Source organism: Cryptomeria japonica, chromosome 4, assembly GCF_030272615.1.
Source record: "Cryptomeria japonica chromosome 4, Sugi_1.0, whole genome shotgun sequence".
Lineage (NCBI taxonomy): Eukaryota > Viridiplantae > Streptophyta > Pinopsida > Cupressales > Cupressaceae > Cryptomeria > Cryptomeria japonica.
Window position 1 is genome coordinate 674,127,335 of NC_081408.1, and position 24,782 is coordinate 674,152,116.

The following is a 24,782-nucleotide window of genomic DNA, read 5'->3' on the forward strand; positions in this document are numbered from 1 at the left end:
ACTAGGAGATCTCATAGATTAATTCTTGAACCCCCTATCTACTGCACTCAAACTAAGAAGAGAGAAAGCAATTGAAGAAGAGGAGAAATTGAAAGAGTTAGCAATTGAAAAATTAGCCTTTCCATCACACCACAACAAAAGAAAAAGTAATAGAAATACAAGTGAATTTTGGTCTAAACAAAGGATAGACAAACTAATGTTGGAAAAGCTGGAGATAACTCAAATGGTACAAGTGGAGATAGAATCAACCATAAAAAAATACCAATAGCTACACGAGGAAGAAGAAAAATATCAAGTAACTTCTTCAAAACAATCCTCTTAGCCTGCTCAGTTTGACACACCCTCCCCTCCACAACATATCTTATGTAGTCCATAAAGGAATTTTTGACCAAGTAGAAGCAGATTCAAACAGTGGCTTCTCCACAACTATTCTGATTACCTTCAGTAGGATCAAAGGTGGACCTTGGAAGCATCTCCCCATTGCACAAATTTCAACTAGGGGATATTTTTCACTAAACATCAAGAGAGAAGATCTTAAAGTCATGGGTAGAGAGCTCCAATAAATTAGAAGATCTGTTGAAAGAAATACAAAGCCATTTTCCTCATATCCTAGGAGACCAATCTCAATCCCTACCGATACAACTAAGAATATTAATTGATGGGGCGATTAAGGATGCAACATTGCATATGACAATAATAATGTTGGCAAATGCACACTCCAATGAGAAATTGTAGGTGATTGAAGGTTTTGTCATTGATGGCAACCTTGCAATCATATGATATTGGCAAGACAATTTACCGGCACCAGCAACGACAAACTCTACACCGGCACACAGAACACCGACAGTGAAAGAAGGATACCGACATCCAGGCTGACAAGAATTTTGTTTATAATATATTTTGTAATTATTTGTAAAATCATTGTAAGCCGACATGACGAGTTGTAACATGACTCATATATGTATGAGATCAATGTAGAACATTTAAAAATAAGGTGATAGGAGAAATTATGTAGACCTAACATGCGAATTATAGGTTAAGGGTTTATGTATGAAGCAGAGCTAAAACCGGTATTGGATCTGGCATAGCAGATGCTAATTAGAAGCAGTACAAGACATTGGATTTGCATAATCCATTTTTGTAAGTAAGTGTGACTTCCTTTGTAATTGAGCAGTGAGCTCTAGGCACTTGGCCTCCCTGCATGTGCAGGCCCCTCTTGTAAAACAGTAATATTATCTTATTGGCCAGTAAGTGAATATTGTGGGTCACAAATCCCACCGAGGTTTTTCCTACACCGGGTTTCCTCGTTAAACTATTGTGTTATGGTGTGCTTTTCGTGTGGATGTTGTTATTCTTGTTTATTGCATTATTTCTGGTTTATCGGTACACAGTATTGATATGCTTTACCTGTTTTAAATCAAGTAAATTCTATAACCGGTTAGATACTAATTCACCCCCCCCCCCCCCCCCTCTCTTAGTATCTTTGGGAATCCTAACAATTGGTATCAGAGCTTGGTCCTCTATTTTTAGAAGTTTAACACCTTGAGGAAGATCTTGACATCGGTAGAGATGGAAAACTTGAAGAAACAATTGGAAACAGCTCTTTCAGACTATGATGTAGAAAAGTTGAAAAATATCAAACTTGAAGATGATCTAAAAGCTGCTCAGGATATTATTCAAGCACTTCAAGAAAATCTTACCATTGCAAGAAATAAGAGAAGAGAACTTTGTGAAAAGATGCAGAATGAGAATGATGAAAAGGAAACTCTTAATGATCTGGTAAACAAGCTAAGACAAGAAAACAGTACAACAAAGAATGAGATGCAGGATATGACCATGAGATTTTGTAAAGAAATTGAAGATAGAAAGAAAAATGAAGAAGACTTAATCAGAAGACTAAATGATGCTGAAAATGAAAACACAAGACTTAGTTATGAAAATGATATGTTGAAGTCAGATCTGATGCATGCACAAAATGATTCAAATGAACTCATGAGACAGAAAGGAATCTTGGAAAGAGAACTGGCTGCTACAAATCAACACAAGGAAAAATTCAAGAAAAACTCAAAAGAACTTGGCAACTTGCTAAAGAATCAAAAACCTAATGGTGACACTAATGGCCTTGGCTTTGAAGTTGGTGAAAGCTCTGGTACTGCAAACACACATGATCATAGCAAACCGGTAAGACAACCAAATGATTACAAATTTAATAGAAAATGCTTTAACTGTAACAAGTATGGTCATAGAGAAAATCAGTGTAGATCTAGAAATTATCAAAGCACTAATACACCCACCAGTCAATGTTCTAAATGCAACAAAGTTGGTTATAATTTAGAGAATTGCAGAATGAATGTAAGATGTTATGTTTGTGGGAGATTTGGACATTTATCTAATCAATGCAGAACACATACCGGCATAGGATATGGGAATGCTATTCAGAAAAACAATGTGACTTGTTATGCCTATAACAAGATTGGACATATTACAAAATTTTGTAGAAGTAAAGCACCCTTAGTGAAGCAAATTCATCAAGCAATCATTCCTTAAGGTAGATAAAGGTATTTATAACCATGGCTTCTTCATCCATTCCTGAATTCATTGCAAACCCTACTGTTGTTGAGGTAGTTAAGCACCCTAGACCTGTCGTCAAACTGGTTCCTGAAATTGCTAAGAAAGATGATAACATTGGTGCATTCTCTAAAATTCCTAAGGGAGTAGTTTATGCTGAAGACCCTAGAATGTATATACATTGTCATATAGAGGAATTGGGTGATGATGAAATCAAAAACATGTATAAATCTGTAATTTGTGATAAATCCGGAAATGTCAAAACTGAACACAAGATAATAGAAACCCTAGGTCTTATAGAAATTCTTAGCATCCCAGATTTTCCCAAGGATATCATAAGAATTGTGTTAAGCAGGGTTCATGGCGAATTCTTTTGGTTGGACTCTATTCACAAGATTACTAAGGAAACTGTCAAAGTTGTAACAGGGTTACCTTCCATCGGTAACAGACCAGACAAAACTAAGGTGGTCTCAAATGACTTAGTGATAAATCTAACCGGTGCAACATCTGATAAGAGATCACTTAGGGTAAATGATGTAACGGATATCAACATCAGATTTATCAGTATGATCTTAGGTTACAAGGCTACCCATGCTAATAGGTTGAACTCAGTTTCTAGCCTATGCATTAAAAGTGCCTATGATATGGTAAAAGATAATGCAAGAATAGATGTGTGCGAATGGCTTAAAGATGAACTGATTGATAATTTGGGAAAAATAAAGAAAGACAAAAAAGGAACATTCAGATTTGGAAACATACTTGTTTGTCTGATGTTGTACATAACCAAACAAGTACTCGGTGTTGATATTAGAAATTTTGGTTTTGATATACTGGTAGGCAAACAACTGTTAGATTTACTGAACAACATGGGAGAGAATAGGGAAAAGAACATAAATGAGTATTTTCAGGCATTGAAGGCCCGAATGAAAACTAGAGTTAGATTGTCACAAGCAATTGTGGACAAATATAACGATGAAATCTGTTTTGTAATAAAGAAGGATGAGATTTGGATGGAAGCAGTTATTCCTAGAACCATCTCGGTAACTGAAACGGGGTATGAAACTGATGACAACATAATAGAAACTTATGCAAAAGCCCTCCTGGAAGCACCTAAGGAACCTGAGGAAGAAGTATTTGGCAATGCTGAAACTATAGAAAAACAAATTCAATCAAAGAAAAATGTTAAGAAGGTTGAGACAACTGTTAGAAAAGGAACCCGACAAGCAAAAGCTATTAAGGAAGATGTACTAAAACGAACTGGTATTACTAAAAAAGAGTTAGAAGCACTTCAACAGAAAACTCACCTTTCATCGGTTGGAACTTCTTCAGAAAGTGGCATACCAACTGTATTCAAAAGAGTTGAAAGAAAGAGAAAAACTTCACCGGTACCCTCACCTTCTCCTAGAAAAACAAGATGGAAGCAACAAGCAATGAAACCCCCAACAAAGAAATTAACTCCAAAGAAGAAGATGACTCCTAAGAAGAAGACTCAACAAACTATTGCTCCCATTGATAAACTTCTCAATGAAATAACAGAGTATGGAAAGTTGAAGAACATTAACAAATTATATGACACACTATCGGCTGATAACAAGGAGAAAGTAGAGAACAGTGTAATCTTACACTTCGATATTTTCAAGAAATTTTTGATGCAAATTGTTGATGAAATACCGACAGATCTGTATAAAAGACTAGAAGCTAGAAGGCTAGCTATTGTTGAGCTTGATAAGAAAATAAAGATTGAAAAACTACTTGTTGTACATCCAGTCAACTCACCTGAAGAGATAGATCAATTGATCTCCGAGGCTAACCGGTCAGTATTTTCAATTGCTCACCAGCATGTAGCATTGATGGTAGGTAGAGTGAATGAGGTAACATAAGAAACAACTGATGCATGGGATATATTCCTTGTAGAGAAGGAGAAGCAGGAAGAGTATCGAAGCCCTAAACCCATCAAGGTATATCAAAAGGATAAAGGAAAAGGTAAGGTTGGTGGAACACCCAGTATAAAAATAACTGACAACTTATCCCCACCACCTCTAGATACTCCACCGGTAGTTACTACTGACAATCAACCGGCTACTGAAAGTATGGACACACCACATGAGGATACAAATCCTGATTCTGAGGTGTTATATACAATGAACATTGACACTCAGAAAGTCAATATTGTGGTAGGTAAGGAGTCAAATGGGAAATCATATGTGGCAACAGAGCCACCGGTAGAAAACATTACAGTGACCTCGAACACTGGAAAGGCAAAAACCATAGATGTACATAATGATTCATCTACTGAGCCACCGACAACAGGCTACACAGAAGAAAAACCGGCAGTGGACAACATTGAGAAACAGGCTCCCTCACAAGAACAGGTTCATGCAGAGACTGTGCCACCGGCAACAGCGGAGAAACCCAAACCTTTGCTTAGAGAAATGCAAACACAAACTGACCTACCAGAGGTCACTACAAGCAAAGAAGTTACTCACATCGGCGGAATACAGATTGTTGGTTCTTCCATGTCAGAATTCAAACCAACAAATGTGACAAAAGTTCTATTGGATTCAATCAAGAAAATAACAGAGTGCAGTGCACAAGCTTACAAAGCTATTGATGATACAATCCCAATTTTGAAAATGATAGCACCCAAGTGTAATGTGGATAATAAAGATCCTTTAAATCAACTTGACACATTGTCAAAGTATATTACTAACAACACTATGACAGTTGAACAAATAAATGAGGAAGCATTCAAAGAGAGAATTGAGAAAGAAAGACATAAATTCTTTGAAGAGGAAATAAAGAAGCACATGAGACAATTTGACACTCTTTTACCGGCACCATGTAAAACACTAAAAGAGTTTAAAAATTTGTACACGGATACATTGAAAACAAAATTTTTGACAATAGATATAGACAAGAAGATCAATATGGTATAGGAAGAAATAAATAAATTAGCTGACAATTTCATTAATTCATCTGAACCATTATCAGTTTTTGAGCAGAAAATAACAGGTTTTGAGGAGGAACTTCAAAAACTTGAAAGAGAGAAGGAAAGAATAAAAGGAAAGGCAAAAGATCTGAAATAGAGACTTAGTCCAAAATTGGACTACCTCGCCTCCTTGAGAAAAGAGATATCTGAGGCATTGGTTCAAGGACAAAAAACACCGGAACAACAAATGCAACACCTCAACGGTATAATTCAGAGGACAGAAGCCGCATTAAAGGACAGTGAACGGTTCACTGAGAGCCTGAATCTGGTATTGGCAAACCTTTTTCAGATTGTAACCAACCGGTTACAGGGATGAAGCTGGAAACCACACTCAGTTGACACTTTGACAACCTTTGTCATTGATGCCAAAGGGGGAGTAGTGGTAATGAGAAAAATGATTAGTAGAAGACACCATCAGCTCAGGGGGAGCACATATGTTTGGCACACAGTTTTTGGTAAGACAAATTTTGGCAGATTCTTTTTGGACGACACTTTTTAGATTTTTCTCATGAGTGTTGTCATCAATGCCAAAGGGGGAGATTGTCAAATTGTCTCATGCACTTCTTTATTTCCTCTTCAAAGAATTTATGTTTTTCTTTCTCAATTCTCTCTTTGAATGCTTCCTCATTTATTTGTTCAACTGTCACAATGTTGTCAGTAATATACTTAGACAATGTGTCAAGTTGACTTAAAGAATCTTTATTATTCACATTACACTTGGGTGCTATCATTTTCAAAATTGGGATTGTATCATCAATAGCTTTGTAAGCTTGTGCACTGCATTCTGTTATTTTCTTGATTGAATCCAATAGAACTTCTGTCATATTTGTTGGTCTGAATTCTGCCACACTATCGACTGATGACAAGGAGAAAGTAGAAAACAATGTAATCTTACACTTAAATATTTACAAGAAATTTTTGATGCTTGATGAAATACCGGCAGATCTGTACAAAAGACTAGAAGCTAGAAGGCTAGCTATTGTTGAGCTTGATAAGAAGATAAAGATTGAAAAACTACTTGCTATACATCCAGTCAACTCACCTGAAGAGATAGATCAATTAATCTCTGAGGCTAACCGATCAGTATTTTCAACTGCTCACCAGCTTGTAGCACTGATGGTAGGCAGAGTGAATGAGGTAACAAAAGAAACAGCTGAGGCCTGGGATATATTCCTTGTAGAGAAGGAGATAAAATAATAGATCAGAGCATAGCTTCAAAAGGAAAAAATGGATGAAGAAAGGAAGAAGTGTGTTGCTTGCTGCCCACTCTACATTGGAAAATCACATCAATACAATGAAGAATACAAAGGGGTAAACAATTTATACCAATTTTGCTTGTAGTGGCCAATTATCATCACCCCAACAAAAGATCATATGTTATGTTGTGTATGATGATCTAACCTTTAAGTTTATGATATTCTAACCCTTTTTAAATTTTTTGTTTTCTAACTATGTTACCATATTCAAGTTTTCCTTGTCAATTGTACTTGTTTTGTAAGTTATTAACTGAAGATGTGGTTTTCCACCCTTTATAATATCTTTTTGGTTTCTATTATATATATATATAAACATAAATTCATAAATCCGCTAATAAAGGAAGAAAAATGTAAACTATTTGGGGTGATGATAACTTGTAGTGGCCAATATTTTAAAGACTCAATATGTTATGTTGTGTATGTTCTTCTTGTTCTAGTAAATTGGAAGTGTTATTCCACACTTAGCTTCCTCTTATGAATATATTGTATTTTTTACGCTTTCAAGTTTATGATATTCTAACCCAATGGTTTTTTAAGTTTTTGTTTTCTAACTATGTCACCATATTCAAGTTTTCCTTGTCTATTGTACTTGTTTTGTAAGTTTTTAACGGAAGACATGGTTTTTTGCTGAAAAACTTTCACCATCCTTTATAATATCTTTTTGGTTTCTATTAGACGTGGTTTTCCACCCTTTATAATATCTTTTTGGTTTCTATTATATATATATATATAAACATAAATTCATAAATCCGCTAATAAAGGAAGAAAAATGTAAACTATTTAGGGTGATGATAATTTGTAGTGGCCAATATTTTAAAGACTCAATATGTTATGTTGTGTATGTTCTTCTTGTTCTAGCAAATTGGAAGTGTTATTCCACACTTAGCTTCCTCTCATGAATATATTGTATTTTTTATGCTTTCAAGTTTATGATATTCTAACCCAATAGTTTTTTAAGTTTTTGTTTTCTAACTATGTTACCATATTCAAGTTTTCCTTGTCTATTGTACTTGTTTTGTAAGTTTTTAACTGAAGACGTGGTTTTTTGCTGAAAAACTTTCACCACCCTTTATAATATCTTTTTGGTTTCTATTTTATATATATATATATAAACATAAATTCATAAATCCGCTAATAAAGGAAGAAAAATGTAATATCTTAAATTGCATACCCTTGCAGATGGCTTTGCATTTGCTTTTTATTGGCAGCTCTCCACCTCCTTATGAGTTATCCCCCCAATCAGAATCATAATCAGTATCAGTATCAGTTACAACCTCAGCTGTATATAGCTGACCAGTTAGTCTTTTCAATATTGGTAATGTTTCGCATTCACGGCCTTTGTTCAATCCTATTATAAAACCCTCCACTATTCTTCCTCTCACCTCAGGATGCAAGCACCCCCGTCTGTTTATTAATTCAAATGTTGGCATCCAACAGTAACTTGGAATACCATTTGAGACAATGGATGTTTCATTTGGGTCAGTAACCACAATGGTATATACCAACTTTTCATCACTTCCCCAACTGAGAGGTACTGTTCCCCCGAACTGAGGTTGTCTGTCCATATATGCTGGAGATTTACTGACAACTATAGCGCATAAGATGATAGCACCGAATGACTGTTGAGATTTCTGTAATGACCGGAGCTTCTGGTACCCTTCTCTTCTAGACTCAAATCTATCGTGAGAATCCGCTGTAGAAATTACCTTGCAAATTCCATCTTCATTCAATGATGACATGGCTGGCCGCCCCATTACAACGGTAAACTCTGACGGCAGGCTCTGAAATTAAGCCACCATCTATAAATTAGTTTCGACAACAAAGTAAAAGAAAGCACAATTACAATCACAGACAGAACATATAGAAATATTTCATTTATTTCTATATTTTAATAATGACACTAGAGCAACTAAATTCAATGTGAATAATGTACAAGCTAATGGGAAATATAGTTATCAGCATTCAATACCTCGAAGCCACTAACACATTTCCACATAGAACCGCCTGAAAGTATCATTCCCCTCAGTCGCTTCAATTCTTCAATACCTGTTAAGTTAGACAGCGCCGAACAGCCCGTAATGGTAACATCTTCCACGGAACTCAAACATTTCATACCATTGATAGCTTGCAACACCTCACAAAACATAATCCTAATCCTCTTCAGGGATCTCAAACCTTGAAGATTTAGTAAAGTTTCTAACTCGGAACAGGATTCTATGCTTAACATTTCAAGTTTCAGCATACCACTGCCCAATAGTTTTTTCAATTTATGACACTCGAACACCTTCAGGCATTTCAATCTTTCTAACCCTTCTAAATTCACCTCAACTAGAGCTTCCATTGATTCAATCTTAAGACATTTAAGTATGGGGCAATAATTTCCAATAATTGAAACCTTGGATGTGTTCCTCAAATTATTTAGAGTTATGGTTTCAAGACATCCCAGAAAAGTAGTATCAGCTGGCTGCCTACTACTGTTTAAATGTATATTCCCTTTTATACAGCAACCAAACAAACCCAAGGTTACAAGACTGGCTGGTTCTATGACTGACTCTAGGAAGGAACTCCATTCAACTTCAATGTCTGTCCTTTTTCCTTTTGACTTTAATTTTAGGATAAGACTTTCTAGTCCACTTAACATTCCTAAGGACATCGAATACTTGTTCCAGTTTTTCTTAAGAACTTCTTTCTCCGTGCAATGAAGCTCTGTAAACTCGCAAAGCAGCTCTTTCAGATTCTGAGGGCCCTGGAATTTACAACTACTTTTGTTATAAACATCTAATGCTTTTATGATAAAAAATGCCCACAAAAATATAATTTGTTGAGGCATTCTATGCCAGATTTAACAATTTAATGGACGGAGCATATACCTGTTTATGTTCCTGCCACCATCTCTTGGGTATCCCTGCTGCTGTAATGCTTAAACCCTCCAAATTTTGGAGAGGAATCCATGAAGGAATGGATTTGCCGTTGAACTCAATCCATTGTAAAGCAGATGATGCCCTTGATTTCTCCAGAAAATATGTAATAGACATATCCCGAATGGAATTGAGACATCTAAAGCTTTCATCTTTGATTTGAAGAACTTTTTTGAAGTTGTTTAAAACCTGCATTACATTTTTAATTCCATAAATTTTGCTGTTACAAAAAATAGATCAACCAGCAACTAAATGTTTTATAAGCTCTTAGAAATTAACTGCTTTCCCAGATCGGAGCATGAACCATATCTAGCAAAATGCTCACCAAAAGTTTATCATTTTGACGCCACGGCCGACAAATCTGTCTTTCACGAGCCATTTCTGTTCCCAACTGACGGAGTTCATGATGCATTCTGAAAACATCAGTGGGTGGCTCTTCATCAAAACCTTGCGGCACCACGTCAACAAAACATTTGTTTTCCAGGGTCTGAAGTGCACGTTCAGCATCCCATCCCTTAGCCTTCCATAATCTCTTGGCTATTTTTACGCTTTTCTCTATGAAAAGGCATGCTATATCTAGGAAGATCTCCTTTTCCTCCTCTTCCAGAGTATCATAGCATAATTGAAGTAAACCTTTTATATCCAATGTCTTTCTGACGTTTTCTAATTCTAGCATCCAACTATTCTTGCTCCTATGAGAAACATGACAGCCCAAAACTTGAATAGACAAAGGCAAACCTTGACATTTTTCCACAAAACGGCTTACTAAATCAAAATATTCAATTGGTGGATCTGGCCTGTCAAATGCATAATATGAAAAGAGCTCTCTGCCATGCTGTGGTTTCATTCGTTTAATCTTATAATGAACACTAATATCGGCCTCTGTCAAAACGCACTTTTCACGGGCTGTGACAATTACTAAACTCCTGTTATTTAAGTTATAGAAGGGTACTAGTGCATTTAATTGTCTCGGGTCATCAACATCATCTATCACCACAATGAAGGAACTCAAATTTTGAAGACTATACTTGAGGAGGATTCTTCCTTCTTCTATACTAGTAATTTTCTGATTCCAAGTAGGGAACAGATCTGTGAGGAGCTTATTTTGCAAAGAAGCGAGTTTACCATTATCAGATGTTTCACGAACATTGAACAGAAAACTTGATCGCTCATAGTCTGAAAAATTGCGATTGAAAAATTCTTTCGCTAAGGTGGTTTTTCCAGAACCTCCGCTGCCATAAATGCCAAAAAACCCATTCCTCTCCTGGCTCTTTTGACACCAACTCTTTTTAAAATCTTCTATAAGCCCATTGAGACCCACCTTATATCTTGCAACCTGTAAAGGAACATTTCTCTTTTCCTGCACAGTTCTTTCAAGCTCTAAATGAACGCTCCTCTTTACCAAGAGTTTCTCTACTTTGAACACAAGGCAATTACGAAGCTCATTTGTATCACTGAAATATAAACCAAAAGCAAAACTTCAACTAAACAATGATTGTAAGACTGAACCAATGAATTAAATCAGAATCAAAACTCGCATATAACTGAAAACCATTAGTGGGAAATTTCTTACAGATTGGGTTTCCAGATGACCTCCTCGCCCATGTAGTACGAAACAGCTTCGAGTGATCCCTTCCACTCTTCTAACTGATTGAGATATCTACCTTTCTCTCGGAATCTGGAAAATGCCTTTCGGTATGATCTTCGTAGCTTATGGCGGAGAACTGAAGGCTTGACATTATAAAATACCGGAATAATTGTAGCCCCGGTTTGTAACATCAGAGTTAACTCAGCTAAACACCATGCAGACTGCGCATATCTTGCTGAGAAAATTGCTACATGAACTGAAGCAGAGAGTATGGCGTTCTTTATGTTGGAAGGAATTGAATCTCCAAGCTCATTATCTTTAATATCTAGATATGCATCAATGTTAGCTTCCTGAAATGATCCGTGAAGGCCGATGGCCAGATTATGTTTTACATCACATCCTCTGTGGTTAATGAATACATCATACTGTTTTGAGGATTCACATGGTGCAACAGCAGTCAATGGATCGCACTCCATTCAACAGAAAATTGATGCTCGGACCCTGCATTTGATAAAACGCGGTCTATTTTAAAGTTGGCATGTTGAGTGTTGAGACTGTACAGATAAAAGACGACACACAATTGAGTTGTTTTTCATGGTACAGGTTAATCTTCACACAATACTTCAATTTTTTCAATTTGAAAAATTACTTCATGGTACAGGTTAATCTTCACACAATACTTCAATTTTTTCAATTTGAAAAATTACATCAGTAATATCAATCACTGAAATCAATAGAAGATAAATTCAAAGAGGTTTGTCATAAACACACCGTGCTTCAAATATACAAAATAAATTCAAAGAGGTTTGTCATAAATACACCGTACTTCAAATATAGAAAAGATTCATTAAATCAAAGTACATATAACTTAAGCACAAAGATAAACTATCAAATTAATTCATTATGAAGAGCATAATAAATTATAAAGAATGGGTTGAAAATATAGATCTCCAATTTATAGCATTTCAATTTTGATCAATATGAGATGCTCATTTAGCCAAGTAGTTGTAGACACCTAAAATTGACCACCTCTGGTCAATTTACCTCTACTTCATCTAATTTGCTATCATTTATACTAATTAAAAATATTCTATTAATTAAGTAAATAATATTTTATTATTTAATTAATATTGTCTATTTCTTCTATCTTTCCTAGGTTCTAGCTTAAGGTAAATTTAATTATTTACCCTCATATTTAGTCCCCATCTTCCCATAAATTAAATAAATAATTTCTATTTATTAAATATACCTCTCACATGTGATATCATCCATCAAATTTACTTATCCCCTCCTAATAATTTGCATATTCTCTAATCCTAATTAAGTGGAGTTGACCCACTTCAAATCCTCAAACAATTTCCCCCCATCAACATCAAGCACATGGGTCATGTCCCCTCAACTACCTAAATGGAATTTTTAATTCCTTTGTTCCCCTCAATCTTCCATCTCCCTCTCAACTCACCTCATGGTGCCACTTGGCAATATCCTATGAGGTGAGAGATTAAATCCATCCTTCACCCTTGATCTCCATCTCAACCACCTATTCAATCTTATCCCCAATCCTATATATCCATAACCTAGCAATTTTTATCTTTCTCGCTCCTTTGTCATTTGAGTGTCATAATGTTGTAAAATTTTTGAGTGAGCACACATCCAATTGAACATCTTAGACAAGTTGTTGCAACAAGAGGTTTGATATACTTCGTTATTGTGGTATTTCATGTTAATTTGACCTCTTTTGCCTAATCTTGAGTGTTTTCTTATTTTATTTATTTTTGGTTTTATTTCTAAACCATTCACATATTGAACAAAAATTGCATGCACACATTTTTGGCATGTCTAGTAGGACCCATGTCATGAATCTAAGCTAATGAATTTAGTTGTTATAGTTGATTTACATCTTCGAGTTGTAGTTAGGTAGATTTGAACAAATAGGAATGAACTTTCGAATATAGGGGGCCAATTGCACATATTTGGGTGGATTCGTCTGAATCTTATCCGCTATAAACTTGACTATATCTGCTCTATTTTTGGTCAAATTTGATTCTCTGTGACTAGATTTTCCTTGAGGAACATAGGGATGGATTTGCAAATCCTTGATTGGATTCCTAAGTGACTTTAAACTTGACAAAAAGACAAATATGGTCTTGTAGGGGTGGAATTTTAACCTGCTTGGGTGGATTCACCTGAACCTTACCCACAACCTACAAGATCATACTCTTATCAACATGTTGAGAAAGATGGGATGTGGAAGAAAAGGTTGAGAAGGAGGAAGAATATTTGACGCTTGTTCATTTTTGTTGTTATTACTAGTTTTATATGTATGAGTGATTGCATGATAATGAGGTGACTACAATACATTTGGATTAATGTTATTATTTTGAGTAAGTTGTTTTAAAAATTTTAGAGTGTAACTGGAGGGTTGAAATAAATTTTTAACACATCAAACAGTAATAACAAGATTAGTTTGTGATTGGGAACCGCCTGCCAAAGATGCACAACAATTGGAAATTTCACAATTTCAGTTTTATGATCGAAAACATAAATTGTGTCAATCAAAATGAATTCATCAAGAGCTTCATCTAGAATAAAAAAAATTATCACTACTAGAAAGCTTGTCAAGTGCATCAATTTTTTGTAGAAAGAGATTTGACATGGTTGGATAATCTTACTTTCTCCAAAATTGTATAGATATAGAAGAATAAAAGAGAGGAGAAGTAGAAGAAAGGTGATGATAATTGTACTAACCAATTCATTAACCTCAGTCAATTCTTCTCATGCAATATTAGAGATGTGAATGGGCCTAGCTATTGCCCATAAGGAAGAGCCAAGTTACCTAGACTTACATCACTATTTTGTTGTTAGTGGTTGGTAATTTGGTTGAAGGTGTGCAATGAATTAGGCTAAATTAAACAAGTTTAACTAGGTGTAGAAGATAAAAAACAAAAATATAGGAAAGGAAGACAAATTTGGAAATTAAACAAGTTTAATTGAGCATAGAAGATACAAAACAAAAATATAGAAAAGGAAGTCAGATTTGGAAATGTTGAAATCTAGAGCTAATTGGGTATAGATAAAATACAACCTGCGCTTATGTCCAAAGGTTGTTCTAATGGGAGCCAATGGTAAAAATGGAATCAACCTTAGATCTTGGTTATTTTTTAAAAAAATTAGGGCAAAAGTGTCCAAAAACAAGCACCCAACACTAGTTCCCTAGGGTTTTTCATTGTTTGGAGTCTGATACTATCTATCATTACATGCTTCATCGGTTTGTACCACCATCATAATCACATTCTTTTAAATCTACACCTATGCACATGAAAGAGGCTAAATGTTTTTTTGTATAGGGGCTTGCCTCAATTAAACCTCAAGTTCGTGTTTCCACGTCCACAATAAAAATGAAAAATGATAACAATAGTGTGCTCTTGTAGAAATAGAGGAAAACAACTAACAAAGCAATAATGGTTACTCTAGGCATGGAAATCTTGCTTGAGTCTCATGTAAGTTGATGATGAATTACTCTCATGGAGTTTTGGAAGATGTTAGTACATCATGATAATAACACAAACAATAAATAATAGTAGATACTTGATAGAAGATCATTGTATTCTTGATCATGGCGATAGCTTGATAAGATGGATCATGATAATTATTTCTAGTTGTATGAGTGATAGTTAGACTTTCAAATGAGGAAGGGAGTCACATTTATATGTGACTTATGCCTTTTCATAATAATCTTTCGAGAAAGGCCTACAACAAGGTCATAATTGTTAAGGGCTAGAAATCAACATTCAAACATTCAAATTTGGGGCCAAATTGTGAGGACACTAGTGTCCTCCCTTATTTGGCCTTTCAAAGGGCTAGAAACTAGTGGGTGTGACCAATACTACTAATCTAGTCCTAAGACAAGCACATTCTCTCATGATCAATCCCATCCACTAAAATATATGTTAAAAATAACATGAAATTGTTAAGGGCAACAATTTACAATGTTACACAAACAAGACATTTGGCCACAAATTTTTGAAGATCCTCTTTCAGTCCTTAAACAAACTCTTGCTTGTTTCAAGGATATGTCTTCAAAAATCTTGAATGATTTGCTTATTGGAAACTCATGAAGTTATATGAGAATATTTTGTTTGAGAGTGAAATTCTCACATACATATAATCACTCTTTATACCACAAAGTATCTCCTTTCCAACTAAACTTATCTAAGCTACCAGGATCACTTTGTAGCTATTGAATGAGATTACTTGTAGCAACATCAAATGTTTGCCACTCCGCTTTGGATTCTACTACTCAATCTACTTGTAATATTGAAATGGCATAGGTCATAAAGCTTCATCTTTTTCATCCTTCCTAGATAATGCATTTTCCATAATATTTTTGTTTAATTTTTTATATATGGTCTCAAAGTCATACATAAATACATTTGTGACCTATTTTTAAATATCTTCAAAAGATAATGTTTATTAAAAAATATTTTTGGCTCATGATTTGTCTTCACTTTGAAGTGCTTTTCCCTTTAGATATGACCTCCATTCTTTTACTATATGAAGAATTGATAGTATTTCCTTCTCATAAATAGGTTTGATTTGATTCTCACTCTTTAGTTGATGACTCAAAAAAATGGGTCGACCCTCCTACATGATAAATGATCCTAACCATTATCTAGAAAGCATCACATTCCATAATAAAATCCCTAGTGAATTTTAGAGTAGTAAGAACTAGAGTAGTATGTACATCCTCTTTCAATCTCTCAAATTATCCATTATCTAGCACACTCCATTGAAAATAATCCTTCTTCAATAGGGTTGTGAAGTATGCTTCTATATGACCATTTTTCTTCATAAATATTCTATATTATCCAGTTAATCCCAAGAAATCGCTCAATTTCTTAATGGTTTTGGGAAAGGCCATTCCACTATAGCCTTAATTTCCATCTTTACTATTTTGTGCAAAACTATGTCCAAAGTACCCCATCTCTTTAAGACCAAAATAACACTTGGAAGGCTTAGTATAGAGCTAGTGATCTTAGAGAGCTTGTAATGCTGGATCAACATGTTGCAAATAATGTTCCTCCAATGTCTTGCTATAAATCAAAATATCATCATATACTACTAATACAAACTTTCTCAAAATTTTCTTAAATATGGGTTTCATCAAAATTAGAAATGTAGATGGTGCATTAGTAAGACCAAAAGGCATCACCAAAAAATCATAATGACACTCATGAATACTAAATGTTGTCTTGAGAATACCTTCTTCCTTAATTCCAATTTGGTGGTAATCCAATCTAAGCTTAAAACTTGTAAAAGACATAGCTCCATTCAATTCATATAATAAATCATCAATGGTTGGAATAGGAAACTTATCAATCATGGTGTAAATATTGAGAACTTTGTAGTCTAAGAATATGTACTAATTTTGATCATTGTTTTGCACCACTGCCATAGGAAAAGAGTAAGCACTCTAGTTATGCCTCGCAATTCTTACCTCTAGCATCTCTTGAACAATCTTTTTAGTCTCACTTTTTTGTATATATGGGTATCTATAAGGCATGATGTTGGGCATATTTCTTCTTGGCACTAGTACTGAATGATCATGATCTCTCATTGGAGAATTCCTTTAGGCATATCTCCAAAAGCCATTGAGCGATGATCTATAATTTCTTGTAAGTTTGGGTGGGTAGAATCATTCAATTGATATAGGCTTATAAGGAAATAATTGGGCCACAAATCCATCAGCTCTTTTATTAAGAAAAATTTCATTTGATGAGAGCTTACCATATATGGGGACTTTTCAAGCAACCCTCTTAGCTCCACTATCCTTCCTTTTGATTGAAATTTCAAGAATAGCTCTTGAAAGTTTGCTTCAATTGTTCCCAAAGTACTAAGACATTGTACTCACAAAATAATATCTATTGAACCTATGGATATAACAAATAATGGGCAATCAAGATGATATTCACCCATAGATAATTTAATATCGTAATATTTTCCAAAACTAAAATACAATACAACCATCTACAATAAAGTCTTCAGACATGGGAGCTGGGTATATATAACTATTATGATGAATAGCTAATATTTGGTTGATGAAATTATGAGTATTATCTAATTCTATCAATACCATTACTCTCACATTCTTTAAGAAACCCACTACATTAAGGTTTTGTGGGGCAATAAAACCTAAGAGTGCATGAAAATATGATTGGCTTGAGATCTTGTGATTCTTCATCTGGCACCCTTTCACCCTCTAATATTGGTTCCTCCTCTTCTTGCTCATCTGAACCTTTAGCATAGAAGACTTCCTTTTCAATTTATTTATGTCCTTGACTATATTTGCTATTACAATTGGAACATAACATTTTTCTATATTCTCCTCAATTTATTGTGATGCTATCCTAACAAGTCGAGGAAGAGAAGGTGTTTAGAATCCTTTCTCCTTTATTCCATTAACTCCTTGCCTTCTAGAAACTGAATACTTGTCCTCTAGTTTGTGTACTTAAATAAAAGACTCAAATAAAAGATAGGACTAAATATGTGTACATCATGTTGAATGTGATCCTTGAGACCACCCAAAAACAATTCATTCATTCAAATTTAAAAGGAAAAAGTGCGGCATGCAAAAGAACACAGACTTGGAAGCTTAGGTTTTAAGTTTTCAAAAATGAGATATGATAAAATGCACACCATGAGAAAAAAAATAAAATGAGACTTGGAAGCTTAGGTTTTAAGTTTTCAAAAATGAGATATGATAAAATGCACACCATGAGAAAAAGACACATTAAATTGAGGTGTCAATTATAGAATAGACAATAATTATTATTATGAGTCAGTTTATCGTAATATGAGATAAATCCAAGTACCTACTTTAGAATTGACAGATTAAACTAGCAGTTGCAGGAGTAGTGCCTGCAACGGTGCGCCGATAGGCCAGCACGAACGGGCGGGAAGAGCTTGTAGAGTGGAATGCGTGAAGAACACTAAGTATTTGGCAAGTGAATGTAGTAGCAGATAAGAAATTGAACAGTACATGCGAAAACAATTTGCGAACTAGTTCTATTGAATGAATCCTACAGAGGGGAAGCAACGAAATGAAGTGAGTAATTGGTTGCAAGAAATTGTATATAAAAATTGTAGATGAAAGGTGGAGAGAATATGAATATTGTAACTTGTAGAGGAGAGGATTAGTTTAATGCTGCTTACCTGGGGTGAAACCACGCTATTATGTAGAGGAATTGATTGTGGAATTAGATAACCGAAGTGATGGAAGGGCCATTTATTTAAATCTGGAAATTGAAAGCAATAACATAAGTACATAAATTTAGAAACTTTGATAAATGGTAAATTTTCTGTAGTAGTGTGGAAGACATAGTTGAAATTGAGGAGGAAATATACTTAAACATAATGTTACCTGGTGGGTATTTTAGATGGAAAGTATATATGCAGCAGCTCTGTTTGTTCAGCGCCTCTCTGTAATAGCAAACAGAGCAGCGCAAACAGCATCAGCAAGTCATCATAAAAGCTTATGTAGAACAAGGTTGGATTTAAATTAAACAATAAGGAAAATACGTTTCCTAAATGCAGAGATTATAGTAATTGGTAGAAGAGCTTTAGAACATAAAAAGTTTAAAACGCTACGTAACTAGTTTTGCTCTAACCAAAACTCAGTTACCCAACTGCAGGAAAAAAGCAATGATGAACTGTTTCTATTAAACTCAAAGAGTTGGTCCTGCATTGCAAAGGGTGGTATTAAAATAAAACAGATTGATAAGTTGCAGAAAGAATTAGAATTAAGAAGACAAAAATAAATATAATTGGTTAAGTACCTTTTTTATGTGTTGAGAGTTATTTGTGCGTGGCAAAGGACATTGATGATGAGCTTCTGTAAATGTCCGAGTCCTAGATATGGGCAATTTTGAGAAAGTGAATTCAAGGTAGAGAGGTGTATGTAAAATTGTGAAGCGAAGAATTAAATGGTGTAAAAAAATATTTAAAGAACAATAAGGAGGGGAGAGTGAGTTAAACATACCTGGTACAGTCGGGTCGTTGTTTTATAAGCTTATCTTAGTAGAATGAGCATAGCAGAGAAGAGAATGGCAAACAACGGAAGATGTATTCAATGAAAACTAAGCTTAATGTGAAAGAGGTATGCAAAGTTAGTGTTAATTTATGTAAAAGTGTTTCTGAGAAAACTGGAAATAAAATATAGTATGAGCTGTACCTGTAAGAGGTGGCAGGCAAATGGTAATTACTAATTTCTTATGATAACTGTTAAGTTTTGCTCTGTGGAGGGGCTGAGTCCGATTACCTGCTGTGCTTTTGAGTTGCATTGTGTACATGAAGCAGCTCCAATGTAATGATGTTGTAACTAAGTTACTTAGTGTAGGAAAATGTAATGATGGACAGTTTGTATTACACTATATGTCACTGGTGAAAAGAACAGCAAATTAAAAATTATTAAACCAGAATGGGCAGCCTAAGAGAAGTAGATAGATATACCTTTTTGAGGGGTGCAATGGCTGAGTGGGCGGTGTATTCATTAAATGTGAAATGAGAATGCAAAGAGAAGGCATCATACAAAATTGTTGGCATACCTGTTAATGTGAGGCAAAGGTTGAACGTTGTCATGTGTAGAAATTGTAGGTGTAGGAAGAGAAGCCTATAATGTGGGTGTATGTAGCGAACAACAAGTAGTGGAAGAATTGGTAAAATAAGCCCTGCAAGAAACAAGTGACGTTATTTACCAAATGCATACTAATAATGAAGAGAGCGCATAAATTTAAAAGGAAAAGGGTGGAGTGCAAGTGAAAGTGTGGAGTGACATACCTGATGTTGTTGGCAATTAGAGTTGCTGACTGGGGGGCGATGTAGAAAACTGATTGGAGAGAGCAGCCAATCTGTTTTCTTCTCTTTTTCTAATAGTTGCATAAGTATTGCTTTATAATTTTGAGTACCTTTCAAAAGTGAAAGGCGGGTCTATTCTTAGATCATGAAGAGATTTCACGCATGACAGCGCAGTGAAGGTCAGCCCTTATTTTTCAGCCTTTCCAATATCGATTGTTGCTTTGTCCAAAGTCAGGCCTTGGGATTTGTGGATAGTGAGAGCCCAAGCCATTGCAAGGGGGAGTTGAGTGCGGCTGCCTCGAGTAATACGTGGTATAGGGACAAACTTTGGATTTGCATCGTCCCAATGAGGCCCAGAATAATTTTTGAACTCAACGACCACGTACTTTGGCAAGTCAGGAGGTTTAGAATCTGTATCATAGACAATGGATTTGATTTGTCCTAATGATCCATTGACCAAACCATCTTGTATCCATAGATTAGCAATTAACATTACTTGTTCATTAAGGGAGAGGAGTATTTCTGAAGGGAGCTGCTCTTCATTATCATATACAATGTTCGTTTGGTTTGGAACTTGGGCGAGACATCGTGCAAAAGGCAAGTGCAATTGTTTTAACATTTTAGTATTGTGGTGTTTGGCTGATGCATTTGTTGCAAATAAATGAATTGAATTGTCAAAGTGCTTGTTATGATCAACATGCAGTTTAGTAGACGATCGAGACATAAGAGCTTCCCAATCTGTTTGGAGCGGATTGGCATTTCTAATGTTCTGCAAGATTGCTCAAAATTGTTGTTGGATATATGAGGCACCTTGTTGTCGGAAACTTGTATCCAAGGTAACCACAGTTTGGAAGGAGCGCCATAATGCAAGGGCTGTAGAATGTGAGGCATACAAAGGCTTGTCCATCACTGGAGGTAGTTGGCCGAGGTCTCCTACAAGGATGATTGAGATACCTCCAAATGGTTCATGTTGTTGGCAAGGGAATGCCTGACGTAATCTGCTGTCAATTTTCAAAAGCAATTTAGGACCCAAAAAGCTCATCTCATCAATTAGTATATATTGCAACTATTTGTATTGTTCTTGGAAGAACATCAAAGATTGTCCTGTCAAAGGTTACATATCTCTAAGGGGGATGCGCAGGGCAGCATGGATTGTTGTTGATTGGATATTATATGCAGAAACGTCGGTTGGGGCAAGTACAAGCAAAGGATTGTGCTCTAGATTTGTGGAAAGGTTGTCTTTTTCTAATGCATTGTATCAAATATGATTTGCCAGTGCCTGCAGTGCCTTGTATAATCATCCGGAGTGGAGGTGTGGGTTGATGGGATGCATAATGGGCAAGAATGAGGTCAAGTGCAAGTTTGTGTTTTGCTGCCATGGGGAATGTAGCAGTGGTAGGAGAAGATGGTTGGAGAAGGGTAGGCTTGCAATTTATTTTATTTGTGGAAATGAAGCCAACAGCAGTAACATGAAGTGGATCAGTGGGATAGGGTTCACTCCAATCGAAGTTAATATCGTAATCGCGCCTACCCAACATTTGGAGATCATTTATGTTGATTTTGTTAGAAGCACCCATTTGCGAAAGGTACTCCCATTCATACTGGTCTTCATTCTGCGAATGCAAGAAAGCATCACCATCAGAGTCTACATCATTCTCTGTTGTGCATTCTTGTTCTATTCCATAAATATGCCAACGTGTGTAACCATGCATGTACAATAGCTTCCAATTTGTAATGATTTGGTGCGGTGATGTACCTATATCTGTTGAAATATGACGAAAGGGTTTGTACAAGAGCAGCTCACTCCAACAATAGGCTTCAAAGTTGTCATCAACCTCATTTGGAGAGGTTTTAAATTGTGGGTAGGCATTGACAATTGCTTGTTTTTGGAGTTTTTGCCATTTATGCTTCTTACGTTGGCTGTTGTATGAAAACTGTTGTGCTGATTGTATGAGCGAGATTCTTTCCAATTCAATAGGTCTTTTCATATAAGCAGAAATATAAGATTTGCAAAGTTCGGCATTGTCATTTTGATCAGCAATACGATGGAACGAATTCCTGCTAACATTAAGGGAGACAAAATGCCGGCTAAAACTGATCAAGGGCAGTTTTTGCAACATATGGCAAGTTTCTTGTTCGCTGATGTCTCAATCAGCAACTATCCCCATCATGAATTTTTGGTATGCTAGCAAGATGGTATCTTGTGTATTAGTTGTAGCAATTATTTTCTTTAGCATGTCGACGTAGCCCTCTGACTTTTGTTCTATTTTTGAAGCATATTTGGAGATATATTGTACAACAGCCATTTTGGAACAAACAGGCTGGCAATCAACATTTGCAAGCCATATTGCCAACATGATTGAGCTGTGAATATTTAAACGACTGTCATTTCTTGCTGGTTCATAAGATGGCTTACGATCAGTATCAACAATTAGTGTTGAAAAATCTTGCTCAGACCAAGGGGCTCTATACCGATAATGAAGGGTTGAGCCTTTTTTTTTTAAGCGAGTGTGAGTAGAGCATTTTGTATGCCGTTGAACAGCATTGACGAGTTCCTCATAATCAGAGAGAGGGTCAGCAGATAGAATTTGGTTTGTATCAGCCATGCATGGATCAAACAGAGAAGCAGTGTGCAGTCTATTGGCTCGGGCAACTTGGTTGTGAGGATTCCATGCTGTAACATACCTATCAAAAAATGACTTAGCTGACTGCACGACATCATAGTTAGACCAGTCTAAATTGTCCATATTAGGTGCATTTGGCAACCATAAAAAGCCATGTATATGTGCGGACCCACAATGTTGCCATTCGTACCTGTACCAATGGTCTTTTGATTTCAAAACCTTGTCAATAATCTCCTCATGGAATATTGTGAATCTAAAATGCAAGAACAATGATGTAATGTGTGGATTGTGGACAATGTTTTGTATAAATTGCTTCCTTGTGGTTTGGAATTCTGAAGAAGAGTTAGCTGGAAACAATTTATGTAGCTCTAGCCATTTGGTATCAGCTGCACTTAATGTGAAGAACAATGTAGGTGCTCCCAGTTGGTGTATCATTGTAGTAAGATCCTTGTGGGATCTTTTCCAATAGGCTCTTGTGCCTCACAGTGAAGCTACAAAACGCATTAATTGGTTTGGCAATTGATCGGATGGTGTAGACTGCAACTGTTCACACAAAGCTTGTAGCATAGTTGGGATGGAGTCTTCTAAGTTGGTCTGTAGGAAAACTCAAGCCGACTGTTGGGAACGGTGTCTCATAATTAGATTGTAGAGATAATATCTGAACCTAACATGCTGTCCAAATCTTTGGTCATGATATCTTATCAAGTGCAAAGCATATTCATGCAAGTGGACATGTTTTGTCCTTGGTTGGAGTGGAAGTGCGGATCCACTTGGGAACAATGTTGGGAAAGCCATAGCAAACAAGCCTTCAGTGTTGTATTCATTAATGGGTGAGCAACTTATTTCAAACCAAGCTACAACATTTTGATCATCCTTATCTAGGTGCAATATCTTTTTAATGACATCTAGTTCAAGGCTTGAACATGGCAGCTTTGGGATGAATGATGATGTGGTGTGCAATTCAACTTCATCATAATTAGAGAGTTGTTCTTGTGTTGGTGAAGGAGGCTGCAGATCAAAGGTATTTGGAAGGGTATGTAAAAATTCAAATATATCGGTAGATGTTTGTGGCAATAAATCAACAACTGCATCATCAATGATAACATCACTATAGTACTGGTCCTGTTGAATTTTGTAATTCAATGCATCCATAACATGGAACTTGTTGACATAACAGTCATATTGTTTTCCTTCGAGATTTGTCCTTTGAATAATCACAATCTCCAAATGTTGGAATCTGCGTGGCAAAGTAGTTGCTATTTCTGAAATGTCTTGTGGGAAATTAATGGTGTGCCCTATATATTTGTATTGACCACCCCTGGCATGGCTAACTTGCAAAACAGGAGCAATCCTTGCCATAAGCAGCTCTTCTACTTGTGAGAGCCGTTTTAAAACCATGGGTTGTTCGCCAGGGTCCATATTGTTTGCTATAGAGAATCAGTGAACACCCTTCTCGTTATAGCATCTTGCGCAAATGACAACAAGTTGAGTTAATTTGACATGCATACCAACATACTTTTCTTTGCAGATTGAACATATGTGTAGATGCGACAAGCTATCTATTTTTGTCCAGAAAGAAGCCAATGCATCTGTAAATGCAGAAGATCTGAGATGTTCTAAGATTGGTGTCACCGTAGCAATAGAAGCAGCATTTGTTTGCTGACCAATTGGTAAAGGTTGCTTGCAGGGTTGTTCATATTGTGCAGCTAACTGGGTGAGCACAGCTGAATGTGGCTGGAGCATAGCTGATGGATGTTTTTTAGATGAGGGTGGCGATATGTGAGGTATGGGGATACCCGAAGAGTCGGCTGCAACCAAATTTGGCAATGGTTGCAAAAAATTGGAATCCATGTTTTGATTAAGGCGTTTGTATCACCGCTTTATAGAAATTTCGTCTCTATGTTTTGCATAGTAGATCCTATTTTGCTCTTTCTTTCTAGCTTTTCTCAAATCTGATATTTGTGGAGCTGGCTCTTTGGAGATCTG

At 35.8% G+C, this 24,782-nt stretch overlaps 1 protein-coding gene across 1 annotated transcript; it reads right to left on the reverse strand.

Annotated features, from left to right (window-relative positions):
• Nucleotides 1-7,886: 7,886 nt before the first annotated feature.
• LOC131874789 (disease resistance protein RUN1-like) lies at nucleotides 7,887-18,800 on the reverse strand. Its single transcript, XM_059218712.1, has 7 exons — nucleotides 18,740-18,800; nucleotides 18,532-18,614; nucleotides 11,305-11,820; nucleotides 10,057-11,185; nucleotides 9,684-9,920; nucleotides 8,783-9,559; nucleotides 7,887-8,594 (listed from the first exon to the last, which is right to left on the reverse strand). Exons 3-7 carry the CDS (start codon nucleotides 11,793-11,795, stop codon nucleotides 8,034-8,036), a joined length of 3,195 nt encoding a protein of 1,064 aa, XP_059074695.1. The 5' UTR covers nucleotides 11,796-11,820; nucleotides 18,532-18,614; nucleotides 18,740-18,800; the 3' UTR covers nucleotides 7,887-8,033.
• Nucleotides 18,801-24,782: the final 5,982 nt, after the last annotated feature.